This window comes from Gigantopelta aegis, chromosome 3, assembly GCF_016097555.1.
Source record: "Gigantopelta aegis isolate Gae_Host chromosome 3, Gae_host_genome, whole genome shotgun sequence".
NCBI classification, from domain to species: domain Eukaryota; kingdom Metazoa; phylum Mollusca; class Gastropoda; order Neomphalida; family Peltospiridae; genus Gigantopelta; species Gigantopelta aegis.
In genome coordinates this window covers 14,575,956-14,592,950 of record NC_054701.1, presented here as the reverse complement: position 1 = coordinate 14,592,950, position 16,995 = coordinate 14,575,956, and the positions used below count along the sequence as shown (strand labels likewise).

Genomic DNA, 16,995 nt, shown 5'->3' with positions numbered 1-16,995 from the left:
ATTGACGTTTCCTTCTTCGGACGGTGAATACAGATTTTGTTATGTAGGCCTACAGCCCTAACATGAAAAATCTTTTTTTTTCCAAAAAAATAAATAAATAAAAAATTCTACATTTTTGTTTTAACATATATAAATACATCATGCTGAGGTGTATCTTTGTGCCAAATGTGTACAATGTACACCTCGGCATTCGCAACCGAGTACTGTTTTTGTCTCCGGGTAACGTTCGGGCTCCGGGCTGTAAATAGGCTGACACCAAAGTACTATGCGGTGTTGGTGTCCAATCTTTTCTTTTGCGATAAAATACACGCGTCTTTCTTCGGATACAATCCTTTGGAAAACCATAAAAAGACAATCCCGATCGTTTAAACTGTTTATTTTTACACCCAAAGGCCGCGCAGTACGGCACTGTTGGACTGAAAAGATCGTAAGCCCCTTACTCCATATATAAACAGTTAACAACAATGGAAGAGTACAGCGGCTCTGACGTCACTTCCCTTTTTTTCCGAACGCTCACGAAGAAATATGCATAAATCGTACTTTGATACTGATTAGCGTAATTTCTTCATTTTAAGTTAACTACACGTATTTTATTGTTATAAAGTTATTTGTATATTATTTTTATATCATTTTTCTTTTAAAATGAGCTATAATATGGTCTCGTGTCATGTTTCCTTTAAGTAAAAATATTTATTATATAACATTTAGTGAAATATCTCAAAATATCAGTGAAATAAAAGTGTTATCAGTCACTCAGTGACGATAACACATTTTAGAACGAAAATTTCACTATTTCACTCTAAAATGTGTTATGATCACTGTAGAAAGTGTTATCTTCACTGTAAGAAAAGTGTAACTATTTTGCTGCTGGCATTTTAAAAATAAAGGTAAATTGCTAAATGTTATATAATAAATAGAAAATTTCATGTTTTTTGTCAAATATGATTTATATCTCATCTTGTGAAGTTTGCAAGCGTGACCCGTGAGATATAATTGCAAACTTCAGTCGATGAGATATAAATTATATTTGACAAAAAACACGAAATACCCTCTATATAACAATCAGTCTCCACTAAGTAGAAGATGAGATAATCGTACATGTCTTGAAAAATTACCTGGCATTTTCGGTAATTTTAGTGAAGGGTTGTTTTTCACCTGTAGGACTACTGTTTGCAAGGCACTATTTCGAGCCCTGTTAAGACATCCAAAAACACACTAAATATACAGAAATGGATACTCTGAAGAATAAAGTGTATTTAATATTTAATGTTGATGATGGAAGAGGATCTTGAGTTGAAAACATGCCACAATGGCAGCAAACTCAGGACAGTCTCTTTACTTAATGACTGATAGCAAGAGTCAGGACAGAAAGCTGATTCTCATATGCTCTTCTTAATAATTACTAGCGAGAAGTCAGTTATAATATACACTATACCACAGACATGATAGCACATACCACAGCTTTGTGGAGCAATGTTTGGAATGGGGGAATCACTGAGAATTGATCCCATGACCTTTGGTTCCCATTTCATGGAGTCCAGGCTGCAAATGTTTTGAAAGCTCAAGATTTGATGATCCAATCGTTCTCTATGACAACTAGCTCCAGGTCCTGCTAGCTCCTACAGTCTGTATCAGCTCATACAGCTCCTGTTGGCTCCTACAGCTTGCGTTAGCTCTTACAGCAGCTCCATCTGTCTGCGCCTATGCTCTGTGAGCTAAGTCGGATCCCGTCCATGTCAGACCCATCCAGAGTGATATCCCCTCCATAACGCCTCTTTAGTTCCTAAAACATGAAAAACGAGAAATCTTCAAGTAATGAATAAAGCAGAATTATAAAAAATGTCCTTGATATCCACACCATAATGCCCCTTTAGTTCCTAAAACATGAAAAACAAGGTATAAAGTAATTAACAAATCACTGTAATGCCTCTTTAGTTCCTAAAACATGAAAAACAAGAAACCTTCAAATATTATGAATAATTCAGATTATTTTCTTGACATCTCCACCATAATGCCCCTTTCGTTCTTAAACGCGCTCTCCCACAGATGGTTGACCTAATTATTGACCCAACAAGGTATTATATGACAATATAGATTTGTACCTAAAAGTACTTTATTGAACCATCTATATGACCACCATATCACACTTATTATTGATATTTCATAAAAATAATTGAATTATGGGTACGGTCCATAATTCTGAGAAAAATAACGGCTATTTGGAGTGCAGAGGTGTAACGTATTATTTTGAGTCACGTGACGGGCATTCCCTGAATACCCTGCAGTGTCAAAACGATTTACCAAGCTCGTGTAACGAGAACGCTTGACCGTCCTCTGCGACGTAGGGTAAATAGAAAAACAACAATAAAAATAAGTTATTAAAAAATAATAAAAACATGTACTTAATGATAATAAGCTTATACATTAATTTATTTTAGTAACAGAAGCATGTTAAACATCGACAATCCCGACCAGTTAGGCCTTTGCATCTATAGGTAAATTTATCGTTAGTCGTCGTACGTGAAAAACTCTAAACATCTGGATCATGAACACCTTCATTTTCCACCTTGTCAAATTCATTATCATGCAAAATATGCCATAACAGCTGACTTGAGACAGGAATTGTTACATTTTTAAAGAATACTCTAACTAGACGGTGTTTATATACGATGTGACTATATATACGAAGGCCATGTATATAGCCTCCACTAACGAGGGCTGGCTATATTCACAGCTAAACTGTATATAGGCGGTAATAAGTACATGTATTTGATTGATCCATATTACCGAACCATCTGGAACAGGAGGAATACATACTAAGTACTGTACGAACAGTGCATTTTCTTAACAGGAGAGGGAGTGGGAAAGTATATGAATTTAGCGGACCCTTTTGTGTACTTTTTTCCATAGATATATGAATAGCGTCATATTGTCCGTACAGTACTAACAAAAAAACAAAAAACAAAAAAGTAAATAAATAATAATAATAATAATAATAATGATGATGAATAAATAAATAAATAAAAACTATTACAAATTATCAGCTGCTAAGGTAGATTAACTGAAAGAGAAACTAACTACGGACAGTACAAATTATTAAGTTCAAACCCTGTTAGTTTGTGTACCCCCACAATAACGTCTATTGAGTTTCTAAAACATGAAAAGCAAGAAAGCTTCAAATAATGTATAAGTAACAAATATAACATCCCCACCATAATGCCCCTTTAGTTCCTAAATCATGAAAAACAAGAAATCTTCAAGTAATGAATATATCAGAATTATTTTCTTGATATCCTCACATAATGCCTCTTTAGTTCCTAAAACATGAAAAACAAGGTTTCAAGTAATTAATAAATCAGAATTATTTTCTTGACATCTGTCTCTTTAGTTCTTAACACATGAAAAACAAGAAAGCTTCAAGTATTGTGAATAAATCAGAATTATTTCTTTGATATCCCCACCATACTGTCTCTTTAGTTCATCAAACATGAGAAAATATAAATCTTTAAGTAATGAATAAATCCAAAATGGAAATTGTGTTGAAAAGTCTGATAACAACTTAGAATTATTCCCCACCATTCCCCACCATAATGCCTCTTTAGTTCCTAAAATATGAAAAAAAGAAAGTTTCAAGTAATGAATAAATCACAGTTAGTTTTTGCTTATTTTTTTGCAAAACAGATTTTGCTTATTAATAATATAAATTTTGGTCACCCCAAAACAATATAAAAGATATTCATAACATAGCAGTCTGGTCTTTTCAATTTTGCAAAGAGTTACTTCCCTTTGAATGTTGTCCATCAACTTCGGAAACATATATAACACTTGTAGTAATACAACCCCTGCAATTTTCCACACCAATCCCATGGAGATTGCTATGGAGGTTTTAATTCTCCATGGTACTTTTTTGGCTGTGGACTAAATTCATTTTTTTTCCCATGATATTTCTTTTACTGTAGACATTTTTTAAATCACAGGGGTTGGTAATAGTTTAGACTGAAGAGTGACATCTCAAGGTCTCGCACGGGAAGTTGCTTTTGCACATCAAATTACTATTTCCTACTTTTGATAAACTCCTCAATAGTGAACGGTAAATAAATAAAACAGAATTGACACACGTGAATACACTTTGTGTTGTTTAAATGATTATGACTGGTGCTGATAACATATATCAGAATATGTCAGGATAAGTAGCCTAGGGCACAAACAATATTTCAGACCATCTTGCGATCTAATTTAGTACAGATAATAATAAAGTGAATACTCGATAATTATAAAATGCTGTGACAGATCAATTTTGAAACAGCTTTTTGCAACATCACTACAGGTTTCCATCTTTAATTTTGTTTACAGTTAAAGTTTGTTTTCGTTTAACGACACCACTAGAGCACATTGATTTATTAATCACTGGCTACTGGATGTCACACATTTGGTAATTTTGACACAAGAGTCTTAGAGAGGAAACCTGCTACATTTTTTCATCAGTAGCTAGGGATCGTTTATATGCACTATCCCACAGAATAGCACATACCATGGCCTTTGATATACAAGTCACAGTGCACTGGCAGTACACTGGTTGGAACGAGAAATAGCCCAATGGATCACTGATGGGATCGATCCTAGACCCACCACACATTAAGAGAGCGCTTTACCACTGGGCTATGTCCTGCCCTTTTTAATTTTGTTAGCTGTTATAAGATTTAAAAAATGATTGTACCTTGGCAATACTTAAGAAAGCATCATCAACATTGTTGTTTTCCTTGGCACTTGTCTCCACGTGGGTCAGCATGCCGTGCTGCTGGGCGTAACTCCGTGCCTCCTCCGCACTCACCTCCCGCAGACTCTCAAGGTCATTCTTAGTTCCTGACAAACAAAAAAATACAGACATGGCTAAAATAATGGATACATTGAAAATGTATATGTCAGGTATCAAAATATACTAGTTACCAGACAACAGATATTATGACAAATTTATCGATTATAATAAAAAACCGATTGATTTTGCTCTACCGATGTCATCATAAGTGTACGAGAAACGGGTGGGGGTGGGGGTGGGGTGGGGGGGGGTGGGGGGGGGGGGGGGGTGGGGGGGGGGGGGCAGGGCAGGCACCTGTCCCCTCCACTCCAAGCTGGAGCAAATCCTTAATTTAGGGCCAAAAAAAAAAGATAAATATTTTGGCAAAATTAGCTTGTCTGAAACCTTTTCTCCATGTATTTCCATCATTCTACCCACACTATTAGTTGTAATCCACGTAAACATGCATAGTGAATTGCTTTGAAACCAGATATATATAACTGTTTGGCAGTAATGCTAATATGAATAAATGATGTTATCCAGACTAGGGCATGTTCATTTAATTTGTGGAAAAATCAGCTGCATCTCTCCCCTCTACAAAAATGGAAGCCTGTATGCCTATGGATGTCATAATTGATTATAAAAATAATAATAATCGATCATGTAGGAATATGTTAATTATAACTGCTCATCCAGTTTAGATGGTGAAATTGTTGTAAATATTTTGGGACTGGTGTTGGTTTTCAAGTGTACATAAAAAAAGAAAGATATTAAATAGTTATTACAGGTAAAATTTTCCATTAGTATGATCTATTCTGGTGAACACACCAATTAAACTCTTTCCACAGTTCGTATAATTCTAAAATTGAGAAACTGAAAGTTGATCGTTTGGTGCAAACTGATTACAACCAATGATTACTGATGAAATTCCAGCCAATTCCCAACACAATGGCCTTGAATAACATGAACAGACTGCAACATGTCAGTGGTGCAGAAAGTACTCGCACACTCGCCAAATTCTGACGGACAAGTTAAAAAATACAACTACCAGTCCGACGGGTGATCTATCTTTTTCTGATCGACCGTAATTGTTCTGTTCCTTGTTGTTGTTTTTTTTTCTGCATCAGTTATGTCAGAATTCCAAATCATTGAAACAAATTATTTAAAATTATGACAAAATACACAATACGTGTTCTGAATGTCCGGAGTTCCGAATGGCGCAGGAGTGACATTCCGGAAACAGAGCCTGTCAAAAGTCAGTACGTCCTAGAAATTGCTTGTTTATGTTGAACGTAGGTTGCTGGTGTGTTTTGAATAGATTGTTCTGTTAAATATTTGCGGAGTGTCACTTGAAATTTGTAAATCTATAAATGTCAAAAAGGTATTCTTTACAAGAATATTACAAAATTTATTGTTTTGCCATTCAAGGTTTGGGGCTTGATTTCATTTGTTAGGTGATGTTGATCACTGGGCCAACCAAGTGTCCTTATTATTGCTTTCGTCAGATATATATCTATCATTTGAAGTGAAGAAAGTGTATATTATAACATTCTTAAACAATAATATATTGTTCTATAGGCTGGCGGACTAGTAGAAATACTGGCAGGCTAATAGATTTCAGGTGGTTCTGGTCTGGCGGACTAGTGAAATATTTTCCATTTCTACACTCCTGTGTGTGATGATCTCTGCAATACTGAAGATTTTAAAGAAACATACGGTAGATCTATGTCAGCTATAATTACTATCATTTACCTATAATAAGCTGAACTATATTGATTCCCGCATATCTCTTCACGTCTTCCAGCCAACGAGGAATGTTGTCAAAGGAGGATCTCTTGGTGATGTCGTAGGCGATGATCACACCGTTTGCACTGCGGTAGTAGCTCTGTGTGATCGTGCGGAACCGTTCTTGTCCAGCTGTATCCCAAATCTGGAGCTGCATGAGAAAAAAACCCACAGTGTCAAAACAATAGTTTGAATAATTGGTTTAAACAATATGTATTAAAAAATAGCAGTCTGAGGATTTGCCAACAGGCATTAGCCTATATTTGTACATTTAACTAATTGTGAAATACGAGAGAATGAAAGCTGCAGGTGTGACAACCAGCCTCAGTGGTGTTGTGGTTAAGTCATCGGACATAAGACTGGTAGGTACTGGGTTAGCAGCCCGGTACCGGCTCCCACCCAGAGCAAGTTTTAATGACTAAGTGGATATGACCACCACACTGACTTCTCTCTCAGTATCCACTAACAACTAACCCTATGTCCTGGACAGACAGCCCAAATAGCTGAGGTGTGTGCCCAGGACAGCATGCTCGAGCCGTAATTGGATATAAGCAAGGAAATAAGTTGAAATGAAATGAAAAGTATTTTCCAACAGACAAACATGTATTAGATGTATATATTGTTTGATATGAGAATGATTATTTTTTCACAGCACCCAATTCACTGTGTTTATATTAAAATATAAGGTGAACCTGCTATATAATTCATTAACTGTAGTTATAACATATATGCTTATTATATACCAACCGAGGAAAATATGTTTACCTACAATATTAAAGATAACCAGTAAAAAATATATTTAATTTAATTACACACACCCTTCCCCTCAAATTAAGAAGCCAACAAGGGTTTTGGTGGCAGGAACTGTCACAAGATGATTGTCGTGAAGACGTTTTAAAGGATTATTTTTTGACCCTGGTTATGTCTTTACTTTTTCAATCATCTTAAATATTATAATTCTAATGTGTTTATATGGCCATGCACTTAATGGTCACCTGCCTATAACGGCCACTATAATCCCCCCCAATGCATTTCCTTCCTTCATAATGGTCACCTGTCCATGCCAGCGGTCACTATTTTTCACCCAAAATCACAGGTTGAACCTTTGAGTTTATTTTCTGCCAGAGTAAAGTTCCATTGTAATTCTCTGATCGTAATCGAAAAACAAACGGACACTCAATAACTTCCGTGACATGCAGTTACTGGTGGTGTAATTCGATTGGTTCTCAGCATCCTCACTGAACAGTAGACGACTTCCCATTGGCAGTACATAATGTAATCTGTATGTATGGTCACTCATAGAGTCTCGAGAAACAAAACAAATGTTAAGTGTCTGATTGTTTCTAGCCAGACATGATTGGTAAATAAACATGAATTTCTGAAGGCGACGGTCATTAAAGATGCCTCGTGTTAGGATTATTTAATGACTCATGATCTTATTCAGCTGTAATCAATGGTCATACTCCACTGAAGGATCAGCGGTGACATGAAACAAACAAATGAGTTAAACATGCCACATGGGTAATAACCTTCAATTAAACAAAATATCTTCTGACATCTTATTTATAACACATGCATGTCTTCTATGTATGTCTTCTTTCTTTATGACAGTTGTGATATGTTTTAATATATGGGTTCTAATTTTGAACCTGTATATAAGGGTTACCTGTCTATAACGGCCACTTTTGTCAGGTCCCATGGGTGACCGTTATATACAGGTTTGACTGTATATACATATATATATACACACATATATATATATACATATAAACACACATGTACACCAACTTTGGTTGTAAAATGCTTCAATGTGCTTTCAGCCCATTCCTCATCTGTATGGTACATGTATGTGGTCAAAAAGGCCCTGAAGATGTAAGTCAAAATGGCCCTGAAGATGTAAGTCAAAACGACCAAAGGAAATAGTCAAGTTCCCTTAGGTTTTTGCGGGTTTTGAGTTCAAGATGGGGTGGGGATGCCCTCTCCTGGTTGCGATGTGAGTTTGGAATGGTTGTAAAAGACAATATGTAATGTTTCTCTAAAATATACCTGTACACATATATATTAGTACAGATGTATACGAATCACACATCAGGCATGGATCCAGAATTTTTAATAGATCTGTTGCTTTTTTTGAAAATAGAATTTAAAAGTCCTTGACAGCTGGACGGAATAAGTTTGCATTTTGTGTATTCTGTAATGTATATGTTTTACCACAAATGGGGGGGGGGGGGGGGGGCACTGAATCTATGCCTGCACATGTATGTAGATGTTATTGTTAATCTAACTATTGTTTATTCAACCAAACTTGGAGTATTTCATAAATAAGAAAGATGCAGATAACATCTGTGTAGTGAGACCGTACTATGAAAACGCGGTCCTTGCACAGTTATCTTCCTTGACTTATTTGTATAGATCCAGGGCTTCTAGATTATGGTAGCCCCACTCCCATGGCTTGTGATATTCAATGTTGGGCTAGTAAATAACTACTATTGCCATGCCGGATGGCTAGTGAAATATTTTTTGTCAAATGTTGCAGTTAAGTCTATTTTGTAAATATGAATATCCTGATCCCACCCCAATCTAATTAAAATTAGCTCCACTATTACATGTGGATCTAACAGCTGCCCATTGGAGCTCACGTCCAGTTGACCTTTCATTCGACCAATCAAAACCGTACTTGCAAAATCATGCCAGTGATTTGAAAAGAATTTTAAAACATTCGGGATTATGCCGAGGGTATACGAAATGAGTCGGGTGAATTGAGAAGTATGCCGGAAACTAATTGCAATATAAAATTTATTTCAAGACTAAAAAAAAAAAATGTGATGGTATAGCCATAAAATCTGTTTATACTAATATACAATCCAGAGTTTACTATTGCACCTTTCCCCCTGTATTTTCAATGTTGAATAGACCAATAAGTTCGCCAATTGCATAAATAGTCTCGCCCGATATTTTTAGAATTTGTATGCTCCTGAATAACGTTATAAAAGGCAAAGTGTAATTGGTCGATATTTAAATTGTTATTTATAGATGAAATGTCATCTGGACATGGGAGTCAACGCAATGCTGTTAGATCTACTGTTAGACCCAGTAGAGCTAATTGTTATCAGATTGACCCCACCCCAACGTTAGTCTTTTTAAAGATCTCCCTCTTTATGTGACATACACAATGTATCTGATTATTACTATTATTTAGTAAAATTGTATTAAGTAAAAGTAAAATAGGGCTAGTGAATTTTTAATCCTGGCTAGTACATTTTTGAAATCACTGATCCCATGGCTAGTGGATTTTTTAAAAATTCCAGAAGCCCTGTAGATCTACAGATGAAATAAATGTATAAATATCTGATATTTAGGGCAGTCTTTACTTTTCTTACGGGCTGTTTGCACTTTTGCCAATTTGACTTTTTAGGGCTGTTTTGACCAATTATTTTTAGGGCCGTTTTATACTGGGGCCATTATGACTGCAATTCATCCGTATGTGGAATTTGGATTCATTTCTATTTTTGGTGGTATTTTTTTTAATAACAAAATATGGTTTATTTTGGTTTCAGTTATGACAGAACTCGCCCCAAAACAAACTCGCCCCAGTGTTTGAACAACTCACCCTAAACTTTACTGTCCGTAAATAATTGTGACAAAATTAAAAATGGACGTCTATAACTTTGGTGTCATTTTATTTATTAATATTACAGTGCAACTCCGCCATTTCCACCACTTATTAAATGGTTTTATATTGGGAGATCCTAGTATCGGATAATCTATTACAATGAACTGTCAAACCTTTTGGACTCGACTGGTGTGTATATTTAACAATATTTAATGCACATTATTGCTTAAAATATTGGTATATTAATTAATAAAATGGTAATGATATGAGTTGACTGAACAGTGTGGGGCGAGTTGACCAACTGCTGGGGCGAGTTAATTTTGGGGCAAGTTGACCTGCTCCCTTATGACATCATGTACGAATGCAGGGATAGTCATATATATGTGACGTATGAAAACAATGTGACCCTCCAGTGTTATAACATAAACCTCTGGAATATGCAGACCAAAGGACTTTTGAGCCAGGTATGTCAACAAGGCTTATAGTCTGTCCCACAGAAATGCCTTTTTCATACTATAGAATTTACAATTTATTTATTTCTGAGATGATTGATTTATAAATTGTCGACAAAAACAGTGGGTTTTTTTTTGTTAGTTTCAAAACACTTACTTTTCTTCTTATGTCAAACCAAACTGAAATTATTTACAAAATACATTTTAATAGAATGATGGGACGGACTATAGTGTAGTATAGTAGAATCCACTTTCAGTTTAAAACACATCAATATGCATGGTAGATATGATAACGTAGCGATGACATCGACATGGTCTTCTGTTCAGCGCTACGAGATGAGGCATATACCCCATATGTAGCAAAAACAAACTTTACTCGATATAGTTGATATATATCTTAAATTAATTGTTGTTTCAAATAAAATTAATACAATGCAAATTAACAAATATCAAGACTAAATGTGTTCTTCGGCAGCCATGACAGATAATATGAGAATCTCGTAAGAATGTGAAATATCCACACATGAAAATATAGAATCTACTACAGTAATTTTTATTTTATGATATATTTGACGAAATGTATTTTTTTTTATTGCTTTTATCTTTTAAAACTTAAACTTAATAGTTTGTCTAAAATTTAAACAGCATTGTCTGCTCTTGGAACTTTTTTGACAGAGGTCAAGGTAAGTAGACCAGTTTTTATTTTAATGTGGCGAAGCATTGTAATAATATAGCTATTTTTTTTATATGAATGACGTCACTTTACATCTCTTTACAAGAACAATAAACTGGGTGCATGACATTTCCGTTTTAACAATGCTGGAAACGTTTTAATGCAAAATTGCTATAGAATTTTTATTTCATTTTTTTAACATTACTGATGCACTTCATTCTGAAGAAAATCTTGTGATTAAAAAATTGTACTATTTACGAAATATGGATGATTTCAAGTGAAATTACTTTTTTTGATATTTGTGTATGAAGCCAAAATAAGGGTGCAGAAAAGTGACCATCATCGACCGTAGTGGTTTTTAAAGTACTTACAGTGCTAACCGTATGCTAGTAGTGTAGTGGTAGAATTTCATTTTAATATTAATGAGTATTTTGTGCATTATTGTAATGGCTTACCTCAGATCTGAGATGAAGAACTGTAAATAATGTTAGCTTTGTGCTAATAGTATAGTCTTAGGATTTAATTAATCAATTTATTGTTATTATTAACACTGTATTACTATTAGTGCTCACCAAATATTCCTCATGAGCTCGTCTTGGACAGTATATGGTTTTAAAATAACTACAGTTAATAAATACTTTATTTAAAAAATATTACTCGACGCAGTTTCTGCGGTGCTCCGAAGAAGATAGCGGAGGAAACTACTTACAACCAACATGGTAGTCAAGGGATAGGAATAGCCAGACGATATTGTACATTGCGAATTTTAGGGGCTTACCAATACACAAGACATCTTTATGGCACCTGAAACTTCAATATGTTTTCAACTACAACTTTATTTGAACGAAACATGCGATAATATTGGCGGGAAACGTGCCGCTGTGATCTGTGGCGGCACTGCTACGAAGAAATGACATCCATATCCATGCGAAAGTTTCCGTTACAATATCGTAACTGCATGGATGCACATTTACTAGATTTTGAAAACCGAATTGGTGTGTCAACATCATTTGTCTAATGATAATTGATGGTCAAACTTAAGTTAAATTAAAAATGTTATTTCATTTGATCAAAGTGAAAACCCTCCACAAAATAACAAAAAACAATGGACCTTTACAAGCTTTCCATCAATATTTAAAGTCTTCATGGTAAAATCAACCCCGATTGTACTTCCATGTTTCTCGGTGTAGGACCCCGATTTGAACCTCTGTACCACACACGTTTTGCCCACTCCTGCGTCACCAATTAAAACAATTTTAAATAAATAATCAAACTGCTCGTCTGGGTCATGGGAAGAATGATACGCCATAGTCGAAACGAAACCCTGAACCCGATCAAGTATTATTCAGTGAAACAATGTCCAACATTTTGCCACAGAAGTAAAACTTTGTTTTCGTCAATCCGGAAATGACATCATGTATACTTCCTGCTCCGAGCTCGCTTGCAACAATAACAAAACGAAATACGAAAAATTAAAACTATTCATAACAATGATAATAGATCAAAGTAAGATTGAAACACTTTAATATGAATGATAAAAACAATTATTATTAAAAAAATTTAAAGGAGAAAATTGTTGGGTTTGATTACAAAACAAGATAATAAATGTAACATACCGCACTAAATAATCAAAATTCAAATATAATGTAACGTGTACAAGTTGCAATAGAAAGATAGCCTACATTTTAAAATGTGATTATAACATATTTAATATTCATATATTATATAATTAATGGCATTGACACAAGGACCTAACCTTGATTTATTTTATCATGTTTCTAGGGAGAAAAAAAATGTATCGAAGTAGAAGTTTGATATAACAGTTTGTGAAATTTTCATGAACTTGAAGTAACGAATAGGCCTAAAGTAACCCACTTCATAAATAAACTACATGGCAAAACAAAATATTAATATTTTTTTCCGAAGAGCGTGCTTTAACTCCATGCAATTTTATGTCAATGCTAAATTAAATTATAGCATTTTTAAATGATCACGATAATTCCCTATTAACAAGCATTTATTAAAAAAATAATTAACCCCAGATCAATGGCAATGTATCAGTAATGATCATGATAATTTACTTTTAACAATTATTTATTAAAAACATAATTATCCCCAGATCAATGCCAATGTATCAATAAATCATCATGATAATTTCCTTTTAACAACTATTGATTAAAAATAATTATCTCCAGATCAATGTCAATGTCTGGGATGGGCAGTTCTGAATTCAAGAACGACACTTGGATCTCAGAACTATGCTGTAGACATAATATAAGATCGAACGTCATTTCCGTTTGCATTAAAACGTTTCCTGATTACCCCCTGTGATCAATAAACAACAACATGTTATGATGGTTTGAAATTTATTTCTCGATATGCTATCATACATAGTTTAAAAAAAATGTAAACAAGTAAAATATAATGCTTTGTACTTTTTCTATGACTTAGTCCATATATGCAGAATGTTTTGTTGGTGGGTGGGTGGGGGGGGGGGGAGCAACTGAGTAGTTAATAGTCTAAAAATCCTTAAACGGTTAAGAAGAGAATTTTCATTAAGTTTCTATATTTTTTCCGGATTTTTTTTTCTGGTGGGGCAACTGCCCCCCTTGCCCCCCGCTAGCTACGGCCCTGATATGGCATTTTTAGAAATACCCATTGAGCATCTGGTAATTTACATCCAATGAATACATGGCCCATCATTGGTATAGCCAGAGTTTTATTATTATTATTATTATTATTATTATTATTATTATTATTATTATTATTTTATTTTTAGCGGGGGAGGGGGACTCTATTTATTAATCATGTTGTGCATTTTGGAGCGACAAGCAAATTATTATAAAGGTTGGTCAGTGGTGGGAAAAAGAGATATGATGGGTAGTGAGGGGATGTCCCTACTCACGGCAACGCCTGTGCGGCCTATATATGTAACGTCTGCTCTAAAGGTATCCATGCAGATTATAATGTCTTCAGATTTCTTATTTCGTTGGAATTAAAGATAGTGTAATGTCGGACGACCTATATCACACAGCAGATAAAGCCTGACTGAACCATTGATGGATTGTAATTGAAACAAAAGTACCAGAAAATCATTAATCATTACATGGGCGTCATTTGCAAGGAAAAAGTGGGGGGGGGGGGGGGGGGGACAATTGGGTTCTAACAATATTTCGTGCGACTAATCGCGAGCGCCCTAGGCGTGAAGCGACTCGAGGGGGGTCTGGGGGCATGCCCCCCCCCCCGAAAATGAAGGTCATTGTGGCTGTCTGAGAACATTATTTAGAGTAAAGTGGGGGGGGGGGACATCAGATATTCTGTCACCCCACTGCTAAAAGTGGGGGGGGGGGGACATGTCCCCCCTGTCCCCCACCAAATGACGCCCATGAATCATTATGAAATACCGTTTGGAGAACTCATTTACTAGTATTTTATAACTGTTATATAGCCAGGCCATCGCTATTCTAAGTATCCTAGGCATGGATGTTCTTGTTAGAATTTGGGACACACCTACCATCTGCTTGCCAAACCCCATGAATTAAAGTTATGTAATATTAACTAACAGGCACCGTTGTTCTCCAATAAAGAAAGAAAGAAAGAAATGTTTTATTCAACGACGCACTCAACACATTTTATTTACGGTTATATGGCGTCAGACATATGGTTAAGGACCACACATATCTTGAGAGGAAACCCGCTGTCGCCTCTACATGGGCTACTCTTTCCGATTAGCAGCAAGGGATCTTTTATTTGCGCTTCCCACAGGCAGGATAGCACAAACCATGGCCTTTGTTGAATCAGTTATGGATCACTGGTCGATGCAAGTGGTTTACACCTACCCATTGAGCCTTGCGAAGCACTCACTCAGGTTTTGGAGTCGGTATCTGGATTAAAAATCCCATGCCTCGACTGGGATCCGAACCCAGTACCTACCAGCCTGTAGACCGATGGCCTAACCACGACGCCACCGAGGCCGGTGTTGTTCTCCAATAATGCGGATGGCATAGTGTCACCTTATGCCAGTAATTAAATAGCGGGAAAGGAATATTTTGTATTTTACTTCATTGTTTCAAAACATCCATATGGCAGCTTTCCCCAAAAGATAAAATTAACTGAATATCTGTATAATTTTTGCCAGAATTTGAGGTTTTTCTCCAGCACTGGGGTGGGGTGTGGGGGTGGTGTGGGGGTGGTGTGTGTGTGTGTGTGTGTGTGTGTGTGTGTGTGTGTGTGGTTGGGGACAGTTTTTAGGTAAATATTAAGGGATCATTGGCTACCGTCGAACATTTTGAAAATTATATGCTTAAAGATAAATTGATCATGCCAAATGAAAATGTCAATAATACGTTTTTGGTGTGTGGTTAAAGCTCCCCATCTCCCGTACTACGCCGTGCCTGTAACATGTTATGATGTTTTTAAGAAAGGGTGACTTTTGTGCAATAGGTTAGGGTTTTGTGCGTGCGTGTGTGTGTGTATGTGTTTTGTTTCGTTCTGTGTGTGTGTGTGTGGGGGGGGGGGGGGGGGGGGGTAGAGAGAGGGTAAAATAAACTAAATATAATATAATTTGTATAATATGTGGGGTTTTGGGTGTGAATGCAGGATGGAAACATAAATCATTTTTAAATACAATGGTATTCGCTGTGACATTGTAGACATATTTTGTTTATAACAGGACTAATTATACCACTACCTTTGTCTCCAGGATACTCGTGTCTCGTTTCTCACATGTCTGTCAGTTCTCGCAGTGACATCGAGGAGCACATGTTTTTATTTTCATCAGAGCGCACACAATTTATCGCAGTGTCTTCCTAGCATAACTTTCGCTCTAGCCAGTGCACACCACCACTGGTACATCAAAAGCCGTGGTATGTGCCATCCTGTCTATGAGATGGTGCATATAAAAGATCCCTTGCTGCTAATCGAAAAGAGTAGCCCATGAAGTGGCGACAGCGGGTTTCCTCTCTCAATATCTGTGTGGTCCTTAACCATATGTCCGACGCCATATAACCGTAAATAAAATGTGTTGAGTGCGTCGTTAAATAAAACATTTCCTTCCTTCCTAGCATAACTTAAATGGTCATAAATTCTCACGATACGTAAGTGACAATCCATCTCGTGCTTGCGAGCACCTAATTGAAGACGCTGAACACTTCGTACACTGTATATTGTAGTTAAAAATACCCATTTGTTGTTACCGACCTTATTGGATATAAGCATGAAAATAAGTTGAAATTAAATGAATGAACCCATTTGTCAAATTACCATAATCTTAATTGTAATATTTTACTATTTGGTGACCCAAACCTTAGTCTCTTGGAAAATAATGCTATATTCAAATTTGTCCAGAACTTCATTAAAAATACAAACGTTAATTAACCATTCACATTCTTTATCTCTCTTTTGATATCTAATTATAAATAATGTACAATGGTTAAAGGTAATAACCTGTTCATCCTCTTTACCCTTTCTTCCTTCTATTTCCCCTTTTTGTTAGTAAATTTGGAACAAGTTATAATCATTATGTTTTATTTTCATTGCTTATAAAATATTCATAGTGTAAAATGTTGGGACAGGCTAACGCCTGTTGGCCAATCCACCAGACCGCTACTGTTTTTGAATGGCAATAAATATTGTTTAAACCAAGCAAGACACATTTTTCGAGATCAGCCTAACATTA

General features: G+C 35.7%; 1 protein-coding gene across 1 annotated transcript; it reads right to left on the bottom strand.

Moving 5' to 3' along the window:
* Nucleotides 1-851: 851 nt before the first annotated feature.
* LOC121369490 (ras-related protein Rab-43-like) lies at nt 852-12,708 on the bottom strand. The gene is made up of 4 exons (XM_041494597.1): nt 12,430-12,708; nt 6,548-6,731; nt 4,718-4,863; nt 852-1,783 (listed from the first exon to the last, which is right to left on the bottom strand). Exons 1-4 carry the CDS (start codon nt 12,625-12,627, stop codon nt 1,670-1,672), a joined length of 642 nt encoding a protein of 213 aa, XP_041350531.1. The 5' UTR covers nt 12,628-12,708; the 3' UTR covers nt 852-1,669.
* Between the last annotated feature and the right edge of the window lie 4,287 nt (nt 12,709-16,995).